Raw genomic sequence first — 14,850 nt, forward strand, 5'->3', positions numbered from 1 at the left:
CACAGAATAATAACTTCTGTATTATAACTAATAGCTCCAGCTAATAACATACTGACTGCCACCGCAACTGTCAGGTCATGTACTGTGCTAACTCTGCTCTATGTACTTCTTGGTGAAGCACATCCCATAGACATGGCATGGCAAGCACTGGTGTCTGTGTGCACGTTCTCAACATAGTCTTAAGTGGCTGGCGTGATTCTGTAATTACCTGTATGTGCTGAGCATGAGGTGGTTGTTGCTGTTTTGTGTGTACAGATGTAGTTTGTAGCAACAACCCACAAAAAATGCGGAAATAAGAGTCCAAATTAGACCTCCTCCATCTAAAGCGGAGATTTGGCTTCTACATGTAGAGGTGTTGTCCAGTTTTGAGTAATAATATAATATATAAAAATATATATCAATTTCCTTGCATGTATTGGTGCTGACAACTACTGAAGATCTACATAGTTTTTGTGCCAGATGTTTTGGATAACGTTGTTTTACAGTATACGCCATGATTTGGCTTAAGGATAATAAAATCATTCCTTACCACTGAATGCTCTTCTTATCTACCTGCACCGTTCAGTAACTATGAAAACATTTCGCATTGAAGGGGGTTGTCAGGGATTTTAAACAAACTGCAATAAGGCTGAGGCCCCACGCAGCGAATCGCTGCAAAAACGGTTTTCCGAGTGACAACCAAAAACGATGCGTGAAAAACTGCAGCGGAAATGCATCACTGTTTTTCCCACAGCACTTTTCACAGAAAATCTGCCGAGTTTTCCTCTGTGGACTTTCTACTTCAATTATACCTATATGGAAACCACCGTCATTTCCATAGTGTTTTTGAAATTGTGACTTTTCTGCTGCAGATTTTTTTTACTGTAATGTATGGATGGAATTAACCTGAATCCCATCCACTTTGCAGGTAATGTAAAATGCAGTGTTTTCGCAACATGAGGTTTTAGCCTAAAGTTAGCTCTGCTGCATATAAAGCTCACATTTCCAACTTTGTTTTAACTAGTGATATCTCAAGTTACTTTATAAGGCCCTATTCACATGTGCATTCGGGTTTCCATTCGGGGAGTATGCTTGGGGACCCCCAGATGGAAACCTATGGACATAAAAAAAAAAAAAAAAAGCTGTTACCTAAGGAAACCCTCAAACCCCATAGACTATACTGAGGTCCGTGTGGTTTTCATTTGGTTTCCCTACGAAACATGTGGATAGAAAAGTGTTGCTTGCAGGACATTTCTCTCCGCATTTTTCGTGCAGAAACCACATTCCTAGGAGCATGCTTTACTAGTAATTGCTGTGAATATTTCCCCATGTAAATAGGGCCTTTAGTGATGATACAACCATCTACAGTGTGTGGCCACTGACACCAGTGATGAGCTACAGCAGTCTTGTGATTTTACACAACATAATACCTGGAACAAATAGAGACCAGCAAGGACCAGCACTGGAGCAGTTGTGTGTGTAGGTTTAGGGGGTGTTCACACTTGCGTCCCTGTGTGCCCTGTGTCGGTTTGTTTGAATGGGTTTTTAAAGCAAACCTCCGGTGTCCATATGCAGCCTCTCCCCGCAGGAAAACCGTTTTTTTTTTTTTGGCCAGACACAAAGTCCTGCATGTCTGATTTTGTGTCCGGCCAAAAAAAAAAAACAGTTTCCTGCAGAGAGGCCACAGGCGGACACCGTCGGTTTGCTTTAAAAACCCATTGGAATGAATGGGTTTTAAAACTGACTGCTGGGAAGCCATCCCCTATGCAGTTTCCCGGGAAATAGGACAGAAACCTAGCGGACTGACACAGGGCGCAGGTGTGAACGCCCCCTAACATAGACTGCTGTACAGTGTTTGGTGTAAAGAGGGCACATACAAAAGCAGATTAAGAGAATGTGCTGTACATATGCTGAACCATCGGCAGACTAAGGCCCCATGCACACAAGAGTAGTTGTCTACCATATATTGACCATAATAGCTGATCCACAATTCCGGATAGTATATGGACCCATTCATTTCTCTGGCCCCATGCACATGTCCGTAGTTTTTTACTGATCAGTGTCTGGATCATAGAAACTATTTGCATATTATAGAGCAGGTTCTATTCTTCTTCATATTTGGGGCACAGACCCAAATATAAGTGTAAGGGATCATACAAGTCTTTTTGCAGATTCATGATTGCAGATAACATACTGATGCAATGCGGACATGTTTTTATTTTTTGCAAATTATGGATTAGTATTTGCATACAGTAAAAACCACTATGGTTGTGTGCGTGTTAAAAGAGAACCTTTCGTCACTTGGGGCACAGGCAGTTTTATATACTGCTAGAAAGCCGACAGTGTGCTGAATTCAGCGCACTGTCGACTTTCATGATCTGTGCCCCAGGTGAAGAGATTTCGGTGCCGTTACCGTAGCTCTTCACCGTCAGAAAGGCGTTCCTGACAGTCAGTCAGGAACGCCCTTCCTCACAGCAGCGCCTATAGCGCTGTACTGTGACAGCGGGGAGGAACACATCCTCCCTCTCCTCACAGTACTCGTCCATAGATGAGTACTGGGGAGGGCCGGGCGTTCCTCCCCGCTGTCACAGTACATCGCTATATGCGCTGCTGTGAGGAAGGGCGTTCCTGACTGACTGTCAGGAACGCCCTTCTGACGGAGAAGAGCTACGGGACCGGCACCGATAGCCCTTCACCTGGGGCACAGATCGTGAAAGCCGCCAGCGCACTGAATTGAGCACTCTGTCAGCTTTCTAGCGGAATATAAAACCGCATGTGCCCCAAGTGATGAAAGGTCCTGTTTAATGAAGGTCTGTATGTACAGTAACTAGAATTACTAGATTTATGTGAGTACAAGATAACTAAGGCAAAAAAAATTACATAGGTCTTCAAAAGTAATATGTAAATTATCATTATGTACACTGTTTCAATTACTTTACTTTGAGTGTCTAAAATTGTTTAATACGGTAATTAATGGCAATATTTGTATCATAAATAGCCTAATTGTTAATATTTTGATTCAACAGCAAGTGTGGGGCAGATAGGTTTCAGAGGACATTCTATGCACATACCAGAGAATTATGAAGTGCTAGATGATTTAGAAGCATGTCGCTCTCCTACGCAAAGGTCGGAAACCAGGGACTTCAGCTGCCAGACTGATGAGATAAAGATAGTGCCCCCCTCAGTCCGAAGAATCAGAGCCCAGAAAGGACAAGGCATAGCAGCTTTGATGTCTAATTCTTCAGGAAACATGTCTTCTCTGAGTGACCCCGCTGGATATAGTCCACGTTCGAATGGTGACTTGAATTTCCGAAGCTTGCCAAGAACAGGGGCTAGAGTTTCTATACAATCTCTGGAGCAAAAGTCAGAAGGTTCCAGCCATCCTATGGAAGACTCATACATTACATTGCCACGCCAGTTAAGCAAATTACAGGTTGATGACAGTGTAGTGCATCTACGCAATAACCCCAGAACTGGTTCAATACAGAGGCCAAAGTCCCAAGAAGTTCGAGGCTCAGAAAGAGAAATGTTTTCTAATCCAGCATGTATGGTGTCACCTCATGCCGCATATTCAACGAGTATCATCCCTAATGCTATGTTGTCATCTTCTTCAGAAGTTATTGCCATTCATACATCTCAGAGCACTGGACACCTGGAAAGCAAAGGGATAGCTCACTGTTCACATAAAAAAAGTGTACGCAGGGATCATGTCAACCTTAAGGATGATCACCACTCCTCTAGTGGTAACTGGAGTGAAAGCAGTTCAGCCCGCCACTCTCAAACGTCAGATACACTTTCCCCAAGTGCCATAACAATTATTTCTCTGAGTGATACAAACATCATGAAGAATGGTTCCCAAACTATGTCTTACAGAGTAAATGATGCCTTTAATAGTCCCTCACAGGACAGTGATACCCGCAGCGATTCCAGCTACTCTGATGGTCGACAAAGAAACGGCAGCGTGACCAGCAGTACTACTAGTGCTGACCAGTGGTCCTCGGAAATGAGGGAACATGACAGTTGTGCTCTGCTAAGGAAAACCTCATCTGCAGTGTCTGGCTCTCCAGTGAGTAACATGAGCACCTGTAGTTCAGAGAGAAAAGCAGATTCCAGCTCACTTTACTCTGTAGACCATGATGGCTATTACACTTCAATGCACATGGATTCTGGGATAGGTCCAGGCAATCAGAACCATCACAATTGCACTCAGAACCCCTGCAATAGTGTCATTAATATCTTAGATAAGAAGGATCCTATGAATATGGATGAAAGGTCAAGCTACAGTGATAAATCTCTAACACGTAGCATATCATTGAAAAAGTCTAAAAAGCCTCCGCCGCCTCCTTCTAGAACTGATTCCCTTAGACGTCCAGGAAAGAAAAATCTCCAAGCAAATGGCCAGGTACTCAACGAAAAGCTTATTGCTACTCTCCAGCAGTCACTACAGCTAAACTTGAAGAGTAAAAGTAGTGGCTCGCCATCTCAAAGCCCATGCAGTGACTATGAGGATCCCTGGGTATTGCGTTCTCGCAGTCAAAGTACAGTAAGTGCAAGCAGCAGCAACATGTCTGCTACTGCTCCCAATATGTACTCCATTTGTCCGGTGACCCCCTCTCAGAGTGATACTAGTAGTATAAAGTCAGAGTATGCTGATCACTGGAGCTACTACCTGGATGATCAACCAAAATCTACAACTCAGTCTCCTAACAAGTCAGCTAAGGATTGCAGTGCAAGAACTGTCAGTCAACAGATACGTACTGAACTTACTAAGCAGAGCAATTCTTCTCCAGAAAAGGCTTGCAGAGTGACATCTCCATCCAGTGGCTATTCAAGCCAATCAAACACTCCGACCAACCTGACGCCTGTACCACTCTTATTAAGAAACGCGTCACCGGGAAGTGGGAAAAGCAAAGCAAAACCCAAAGTGCCTGAAAGAAGATCATCTCTGATCTCTTCAGTTTCCATTTCTTCATCATCAACATCTCTTTCTTCAAACACATCAGACACTGTACAACAGAACGTTAAAAAACCTAATCTAGTCCAGTCTTCTCTAACTCCTCCCCTTACACCAGACCCACCCCCTCCACCAGTAATGGAGGTGAATGTTGATGGTTGTCTGCCACCTTCTCCACATTTTCCACCTCCACCACCAGAGACTGCAGTGTTCCAGGCAATTGAAGACAATCTGTGGCTTTCACGTTCTAAATCTGATCAATGTTCACCTTTGACTTGCCCTCCACTCCCTCCACCCCTACCCATCCTCCACTCCAAAGCCCCTCTAGTTCCTCCATCACTAAAAACAAAAGCACTGAAAAATAACACTGAACGACTAACAAAAGTGGATGTTGAGAATCTTAACAGCATCCACAACAAACAAGACCTGATAAAGCCAAACACTCCTCTTGTTACTGCTCAGGCATTGCAAATGATACAGTTAAGGTCTGTTAAAAAATCATCACAACTGGAGAATGAAAAAATAACTGAACAGGTGCTACATCCCAAACGTCACAATGAGACGTCACCCTTATTTTCACGGCCATCATTTGAGCCATCTGCTTCTCTAGATTCCAGATTAAGCGTAAGCGTCAAAGAAAATAAAAATTCCAACTTGCCAAGCGAGCAGCTTCAATACTCTGATTCTCAGAGCTGTTCAGATACGTTTACAACTGGTGAAACAACAAACCTAGAATGCAGAGAGGAAGAATATCAGAATTCAGCATACAATGGAAACAAAACTATCTTGTCCGAAATGTCATCTCCAGAAGAGAAACCAAGTACTTCCCAAAGTACACCAAATGCATCTCCCAACAAGAAGCCGCCTCCTGTTTCAAAGAAACCCAAATTGTTCCTTATCGTTCCACCTCCGCAGCTTGATTTGGCAGCAGAAAAAATAGCTCAAGTCAATGAAAATGTGAGAAGCATGCCAAAACCCTCCGAAAAGGATTCTGTAAGCGAACATTGCGAGGAGGTAAATGGTCGTATAGCTGATGAGAACAATTCAGAGGAGACTGCTGGCTCGGCTTGTCAAGCAAGGGAAGCGAGTTTATCCCCCTGCAAAGTTGAGGAAGATAAAACATTTTTCAGACGGTCTCCAGTTTTGGAAACTTCTGATCACCAGGAAGAAGACCTCTGGGCCACAATGTCTGATGAGATACTTATTTCAGATACCAAGACAGAGAGTACGAACTGTGACCAAAAGACTTCACAGGAAGAAGAAAATGGTAAGAAATGTCCCCTTTTATCTCCACCCTGTCTCTAAATAACTTTTACATGATAACCTCCCTGTGGCCAATGTAAGATTTCTAAGAACTCTTTGTGTACACTAAATGTAAAATGTGGCCAACATAGTTTTAGTTTTTTTTTACTTTTCCCTTGTTTTTTCCTCAAGCTTTTGTCCATTTATTTATTTTTTTACTATCATTATTTTTATTTTCGTGTAGCAGATGTCTTTGAGAACAAAGCTGCAAGTTCACCACTTCCACAGACTAATGATTGCATAGATGGCAATGGAGGTGTATTAACTCCGACAAGACCGAGGACCACTGAGGACCTGTTTGCAGCCATCCATAGGTAGAGTAGTTTTTTCTTTGCTTTTCTATGCTCCTCGTAGAACCATTTTCAGATAACGCTTTTTCACTTGCCGTTGTAACCTGTTTCATATAACACAACCAATGTTTTTGGAGGGCAGGCGTAACCATTTTACATTCATTATTGTCTGGTCATTATTTTTTTTTGCTTTCCTGTATCTTTGTGGCATTGCTTCCGTGCTAAGGAATGTCTATGATTCTGGGCTACTTTATATGTCTATGTATTCACTTTTACACAAAATGCTGGAGAACAAGAGATTGACATATTAGCTTTATATCATATTTATAATCGTATATAAGGTTTAGTATATGAAGTGATGTTCCTACTATGCCATAGGCGGCCATGATTTAATTTTTGCATTGCTGTAATAGATCAAGAGGCATAAAATTAAGTGTCTTTAAATTAAAATTGATATGTAGGTCAAATATATGATTATGCAAATTGATCATATAAATCATCTGTCAATATTATTACTGGCTGAATGCATTGAGCTTTTAGCTAACATAAAATCTAGCATAGCTTTCTCTACAAATAAATGCTTCAATATTAAAAAAAATAATGGCTATAGTTGCCAGGGACAGTCATTTGTGTGGGCAGTCACTGTTGTTTGGTCAGATCTGCAGATTCATAGGCAAGTTCCAGCTATTCTTTCAGCCACATATTTTACTTTTATTTTGTTACTTTCCATAATTCCCAATCACAGTTACTATTATTTTTTTGATGATTGGATACTATTTGATAATAAATGTACACATTGTAAAAGGAATGTGAAAAATATTCATTGTACATTTCTCTCTTTTTCTTATTTTTAATCTACTAATATTCCCCTCCCTCAATTTTCCCCCCCGTCAATATCCCCTCTACACTCTGCTGGTTGTATAACGCAGTTGGGAGCAAAGCTTCAACGCCAGTGCCTCATGGCAAGCATGGCAGAATCTGGCAAGTAGAACTGTACACAGGACCCATGGAGCTCTGTGTATAACCAATGTTGGATTATTGTATGTCTAATTCATTCCAACATCATTGAAAACCCCTTATGTGACAGCATTGTGGACTTGTATCCCTCAGCTAGCTATGCATTTGGAGAACATTACCTCTCATTGATCATCATGTTTTGACTGTATAAACTACAAGTAAAATATTATATGTCAGTTTAGTTGCTGCATATTTCATATATAAAAGATGTTGCTATGTTTGTTACGAAGGCAAATACGTATATCTATATGTTAAATGTGCAGTTCCATTTACATTTAGGAAAATCACCGCTCAGTCTTATACGTCTATAGATATATGTTCTTATTTGTGTGTATATATTTCTGAGTATTTATATAAGTGTTTACACTTATAGGTGTGCAAATGACCTCATATTGGGGCTAGTTATAGGGTCATATTGACTGTGATGCCCACTTATGGGATTTCCAGCTACCTGGAAAATATGGCAGCAATTGCATGTAGGAGGATGCCACATGTGTCTAGGCAAATCCTATTGCAGTCTTCCCTTGGAGATATATGTGAATTATGGCAAGAGCAGTTTACCCAGTAGATTCTGGGACCCCCTGCTGTCACACATATGTATTAAGCTTTTTATAACTACCAATTACAATGTAATATGTCGTCAGTGGGTTGTTCCTATGGCATATACTGTAACAAAGCTGGTGTAAACCTAGATTTTCCGGGGTATGGGTCTGCCAAATAAATACTCATATAATATATTTGCGGTAGCTTGACCACATAGTGGGCCACAGCAAAAAAATGTTGCGGTTTTCCAACAGATCTTTTCACAGAAAGTCCACAGACTTTCTACTTCCATTATACCTATAGGGAAACCGCAATGGTTTTGGAAAATCGCAGCATTTCCGTAGTGCCTATTTTTTGGAAAAGTGAGGATGGGATTCGCTAAAAGAATAATTTTAATATAACTTTTAATGAATACTATTAAAAATCTGGGGTGTACCAAACCATATAAATATCAATGCTCCAAAATAAACACAGAACCCAAATGTGTTACTGATGGACTATAGTCTTCAGATGATATGGTAACAATACCGTCCGAGAACCCTCATGACCATAAGACTCAAACCAACAATATCATAGTATTAGTATCAGTAGTATTATAATGTCAAATTATTTGTACAACACTTGCGTACCCAACACGTTTCCTTAAGTTATAGAATTGGATCATCAGAGGACAAATATCAAAATTGTTTGCCTGACCGAAAAGCATAATTAACCTAGCCATTACATGTGATAGAGATAAGTGTAAACTTGCAATTGGTGGCAGGGTAAGGCTTAGACTCACGACTGCAGCGACTGGTAGTGATTGACGAGGGCAATTGGACCATCAAAAACCAGATGATGAAGGTCAAATACTGTAGATGTCCTATTAATATGTATAGGTGTATAGTGTATAGGTGCTTGAATCAGTATGATGGTACAATAGGACACACGCCCAGCTTAAAGTCAAAGGTGCCATCCAAACCAAAGTTGTTAGATAGTCCCTTAAAGGCTATTAATTACCTGGCCAACTAGTGAGTGATAGCCGCTCAGAATCATATTCCTGGTGCCAATGTACTCAAAGGTTGGCAAAAACATGGTTATCACACACTTGATGCCATAGGGCATGCACACAGGTTGCCTTGTGCCGGATGCCTAATACACAAACATGCATGTTCATGACATCATTGTGCCTGCACATAAGTCCAACAGATAGGATAGCAGTTTATGACACAGCATGCGCAAACCCAAATTAAAGAATAAAGTACAAGCACCAGCTGGGAAGAATAAGCCAATAAAGCACGTCTTATAGTGAATCCATCAAACGTAAAGGGGAATTTATGACAAAGTATTTAAAATAGGAGACATGGGGCAGATGGCATCGAAAGAAAAAAGGCAATGATGTACTAGAAAGCAGAAAAATGAAGCGAGTGGCTCTCATAAAGTCAATGAGAGCTGGTTTGGGCAGTGGATTTTGAGGCGAATTCCGTGTCAAAATCCGCTGCCAAGAAACTCTGTGTGAACTTACCCTTATGGTCACAGCTATCATTTACATGTACATAAGACACAGAATCCACCAGTCATGGTATTTAATTTCACACTTACGCTGGGTTCACACTAGCGCCCGGACTCTGTTCTAAGCTTTCCGCATGCAGAAGACGGAAAGCTGTCAGACTGGGTCCGGCCGTGTGCGCCGGTGAGCGTTTTATGCTCTCTGCCGCAAAACCGTTTTTTTTTAAACCAGACACAGAGTATTGCATGTCCGACTCTGTGTCAGATTTAAAAAAAAAAAAAAAAAAAACGGTTTCGCTGGCGGAGAGCATAAAATGCTCACCGGCGCTCACGGCCGGACATCTTTCAAACCTATTCAAATGAATGGGTATGAAAGAGTCCTGCAGGTTTCCGTCTCCTGCTCAGTTTTGTGCAGGAAACGGAAACCTGTATGAACTGAGACCTGGCGCAGATGTGAACGAGCCCTTATCTACTTTCCTCTCTCATAACTCCCAGATTTGATAGGCGTGACAAAGACAGAATGTGTGCTATGCGCGCTGCGGCAAATTTAGCCCCACCCACTTTCACTTTGACTCTGCCCATTCCCATCCATTTCTCTTTGTGCCCCCTCACAGTATAACACCCGTACAGTTGTGCTGACATGGTATGTTCCCACATTATAATGTCCATTGCCCTGACATTGTAATGTCCACCTCCATCTGTCCCCCACAGTAGAAAGTCCCTCTCACCACAATATTCAGTCACCCTCCAGTTATCAGCACAGTATTCAGTCACTCTCCACATGCCCCATCAGTTTAATGTCCCCTTCCAGCTGCCACCACAGCAAGTGACATCACTACATCACATCTACTGCTCCCAGAGCAGAGGCAGGGCCGAATGATGAAGCAGGGAACAGGCAGCTCCCTGCTTTTCTATTGCAGGAGAGACATCTCACCTGCTGACTGGGGTAGCGGGGACAACACCCGGAATCCAGGATTGTCTCGCTGATTCTGGGACGGTTGGGAGGTATGCTCTCGGCAGAAAGACCTCTGAACAGGTTATCGGACATGGCTAGAAAACACTCCCATAGAAGTCAATAGAGTCTGCTGTGAACCATTGTGTCTGCAGTTCATAGTTCATCTCCAGGAAATGGGAATCACAATCTATTTTAGGTTTAACGGCAAGAGTTGGAACTGCAGGACCTTTAGGATTTTTTTTTTTTTAAACTATAGATAATGTTGTAAATTGAATTCAGCATCACTAAAAATTCCTAAGAAATACATTTAATATAAAAACATGAATTATACAATAAGTCATTTCCTGGTGACACTTTCTCTATAAATGATAATTTTGGTTTAAAATGACTGAACCCCACATGTGGATCACTAATATGGAAAACTTAGAAATTAAAAATTAGATCCAAAATAACATTTTTTACACCAGCGAAGAGAAAGGGCTGTGAAGCAGCTCAGTACAGAATGGTTCTAGAGTCCTCCTTTATTGCACTTGTGAATGTAGTGCACATGTGGGGGGGAGTAGCTTTTATAGCTATAATATTATTACATCCATGGGGAAAGGTATATTTTAACTCCTGCACCGACCTTAGTGTCAGCACTGCGTGCAGTCACCACTAAGGGGAGTTTATTGCATACTCTGTATGTAATTAACACAGTACTTAACATTCTCATAAATATAAAACATTATTAAGAAATGAATTAACCTAGAATATTATATTTACACATCAGGAAACTCAATTTAAAGGCAATCCTGAGGTTATGCGGTTCTAATAGCTGAAGTTGACTTGGTGTGTTACTGCCATCTAGTGGTAAAATACAATATACTGTAGTGTGTACAGTATGTCTGTAATATATTGCTCCCGTATTTACAAGATGGAATAGACTTATTGATGATGAATTAGAAGATGCCCTAAAATCTAAATAAATGTAAAAATAATATTTCTATGTCATATCTTTCCCTAGTTTAGGCATAGCTCATTTTAGGATAAGGATGCCTGTACCCCTCTAAGTGGAGCTGCACCTTCAACATATACTGTCATTTGATCTGGGTCCAGATTTAACTGTTTAACTATGTAACATCTTCTCCGAATACGTATGTATGTAATATGTATATTTATAATATATATTTTGTACTAAGGATTTTCTTTTCCTTTAATAATAGATCCAAAAGAAAAGTTCTTGGCCGCAAAGATTCTGATGATGACCGTTGCAGAAATCATTCTCCTTCACCTCCTGTCACTCCAACAGGAAATGTCCCAAATGTTAGTTCTTTTAAACAGCCAGGAGCAATCCAAAGAAGTATCCGGAAGTCGAGTACAAGCAGTGACAACTTCAAAGCTTTGTTACTGAAAAAGGGAAGCCGATCTGAGAGTGGCTCGCGAATGTCTGCCGCAGAAATGCTAAAACACACTGACCCAAGGTTTCAAAGGTCAAGATCTGACTCCTCCCTGGAATTGCCTGATAGCCCAACGTTGGCATCCCCAAATAAGAACAGAAGAGCCCAGGAAGAATGGGCAAAGAGTGAGGGATTGATGCCAAGGAGCATGTCTGTTTCTGGAACCAGGTACAGCCGGTCCAGGACACCACCATCAGCAGCCAGCAGCAAGTACAATGTCCGAAGCCGCCTCCAGAGCAGCCCCATGACAGTCATTTGTGAAGGAGAAGGAGAAACTGCTGATCTTTCAGAAAATAGCTTTACCAAGGCACCACTGAGATGCACAATGAGCGTGGACAGGTTTCATAGAACGGCCTATGAACTGAATGACTCTATAGGCGCTGACAATTCCAATACTAAGGTCCACATAGACTTGATGAGCAGACTTCTGGACGTTAGCCCAGGCAAAGACAATGGTTCTATAGAAGACAATAGCTAAAAGACATTGCGGGATAGAGCTTAATAAAATATATCATAGCAATCTTAAGGAAGCAATGAAAAAACTCTGATCACAAGAGCTGTAGCTCATTGCCATGCACTTGACATCTGTACAGTAACCGCTTTAGCACTGCAGTCTCTGTGAGGTAGGATTTAGCAGGGGTGACTTAGTATGCAGCACCTGCAAGACAAAGTGATGGAACCAAAGGTGTGAAGGAGAAGAAATCCCTGTGCCTAGAACGGAGAATGAACAGCCAGGCACACAGTAGTATATTGCATAGACTGTCTAGCTATAGGTGTATCAAGCTTAGAGACATCTACTAAACAGGGTATTATGGGCCATAGATGCTCTGCTCGCATGACTTGCTCTGGAGTCTGACCAGAGCTTTTTACATTGAGTGCAATTGGTGGGCTGGTAGAGGGCTAACCCATTCCAGTTGCTGAATTGTAATTCCTCTGGTACTGTTTTTCTGGTTCCTTTTCTTTACTATTATTTTATAGTTGAGTCACATGTCTTTTGTATTTTCAGCTGCTGTGCAGCGGTACAAGCCCAAGTTTCTCCTATGTAGAACTTCATGCAACACTAAAAGGCGCTGAAGTTTCCAATGCAAGCCCAATATTACAAAGCTACTTAAGAAATAGATTAGAGTCTAGAAAAGTCTTATGTGGGGAGAGAAAACTATATAGCCAGAGGTTTGCAGTGATCTACGCATATTACCGCCATGCTGCAAGGGGCACCGCCATTCCTTTAGCTGGTAGCACCTGCGGTGCGGTGTGTTGCGGCTATCTCCATTGTGACGCAGCACAGCCGCATTTTCGGTTTCTTTGGCAACACTACATTACTTCTCAGACTGAGAACTTGCACTACAGAACTATATATTTACCTTCACATGAATTTAACAAGTGAACACCACTGGTTTTTCTTATCTAAAATATCTAAAACTGCTAAATTTTGGTTACCAAAGAATAATTTCTATTTCCTTTTTAGTTTTGAAATGCGATTATGCGTGTACAATTTCTTAACGGTTTTTACTTGTTAAAAAAAAGAGAAAAAAAAAAGTTTTACAATTTGGACAAACTGAGTTTGTTTTTTACTGTTTTATAGCATCATTTTGATGTATCGTGTAGTTTTTATATTATTTGTATATATTAGAACTTCTAAAACTTCACTTTTTAACCCACATTTACAATTTGTACATTTTTGAACAATTTAGATACAATGTGCAGTTAACCCTTATGCTGCTGGAGGAGGTTACACGACCTTGTGAGTTACTGTGCTGCGACCTCCTGCGGCAAATAAATGAGTTAATTTATTTTAGTACTTCTGTGAAATGTGGCTGTGACTCCCATCCTTGGTAATACTGTAAGCATTCAGGGGCCTTCAACATATTAAGACAATGCTGTGACTGTGCTTCAAATAAAGCATGGCTGAAAGGACATTGCGTTTGTCTTTATTTGTTCTGCTGTTTGTAATGAATACACTTTATCCAGATGACCTCTGTATCTTCTGTTACAGCCAAATTTACTGTATCTTAAAGCAAAACTAAACTTTTATTCATAAACCCATAGTGCCGATGAAGATACCAAACAGTGTAACATACTTTGTTAAAGGAAATGTGTCATGAAAAATGAACCCATTGTTTACATCTAGAGATGAGCGAACACTGTTCAGATCAGCCGATCCGAACAGCACGCACCCATAGAAATGAATGGAAGCACCTGTGACGCTGACTTTGCCGGCGGCCGGCCGGCGTCACAGATGCTTCCATTCATTTCTAAGGGTGCGTGCTGTTCGGATCGGCATATCTATTTACATCACATTTAAACCTATTTTTTTGGGATGTGCTCTGTGTCCTGCCCATTACAGGCCCTACTTCCGTGGCTCCTTTCATTAAATGAATAGGAGTCATGGAAGCAAGGGCCAGTAAAAAGGCAAGGAATAGGACCTGTTCTATATTTTGCGGCCTGGACTATCGGCCGCACATGGGACCATGAAATTCACAGTCGTGTGTGCGGGCCCATTGAAATGAATGGGTCAGTGTGCTCTCCCTGAAATAGACAGCGCACTGAAGACAGCCACGGTCATCTACAACCAGCCTAAGGGTGCATTCACACTACGTATACTGAAGCTTATTCTGAATGTAAAACACGTTCAGAATAAGCGGCGTATAAAGCAGTTCCATTCATTTCTATGGAAGCCGGCATACGAGCGCTCCCCATAGAAATGAATGGGCTGCTTCTTTCACTACGAGCAGTCCCATTGAAGTGAATGGGAAGTGCCGGTGTATACGGCTCGGCATGAGCAGAGCTTACTGTACACGCCGCCACTTCCCATTCACTTCAATGGGACTGCTCGTACTGAAAGAAGCAGCCCATTCATTTCTATGGGGAGCGCTCGTATGCCGGCTT

General features: G+C 41.5%; 1 protein-coding gene across 10 annotated transcripts in view; it reads left to right on the forward strand.

The window, feature by feature from the left end:
• NHSL1 (NHS like 1) overlaps positions 1-13,878 on the forward strand; it is a 170,402-nt gene extending 156,524 nt beyond the window's left edge. For 9 of the 10 annotated variants that reach the window (XM_075267914.1, XM_075267919.1, XM_075267916.1 and 6 more), the window contains 3 exons: positions 3,006-6,200; positions 6,420-6,549; positions 11,731-13,878. In XM_075267914.1, the coding sequence (XP_075124015.1) occupies positions 3,006-6,200; positions 6,420-6,549; positions 11,731-12,442 (4,037 nt within the window). In that variant the 3' untranslated portion in view covers positions 12,443-13,878. The remainder of the gene's footprint in view (positions 1-3,005; positions 6,201-6,419; positions 6,550-11,730) is intronic. The other variant, XM_075267915.1, reaches the window with a different exon arrangement.
• The last annotated feature ends 972 nt before the right edge of the window (positions 13,879-14,850 follow it).

Source organism: Leptodactylus fuscus, chromosome 3, assembly GCF_031893055.1.
Source record: "Leptodactylus fuscus isolate aLepFus1 chromosome 3, aLepFus1.hap2, whole genome shotgun sequence".
Taxonomy (NCBI): Eukaryota; Metazoa; Chordata; class Amphibia; order Anura; family Leptodactylidae; genus Leptodactylus; species Leptodactylus fuscus.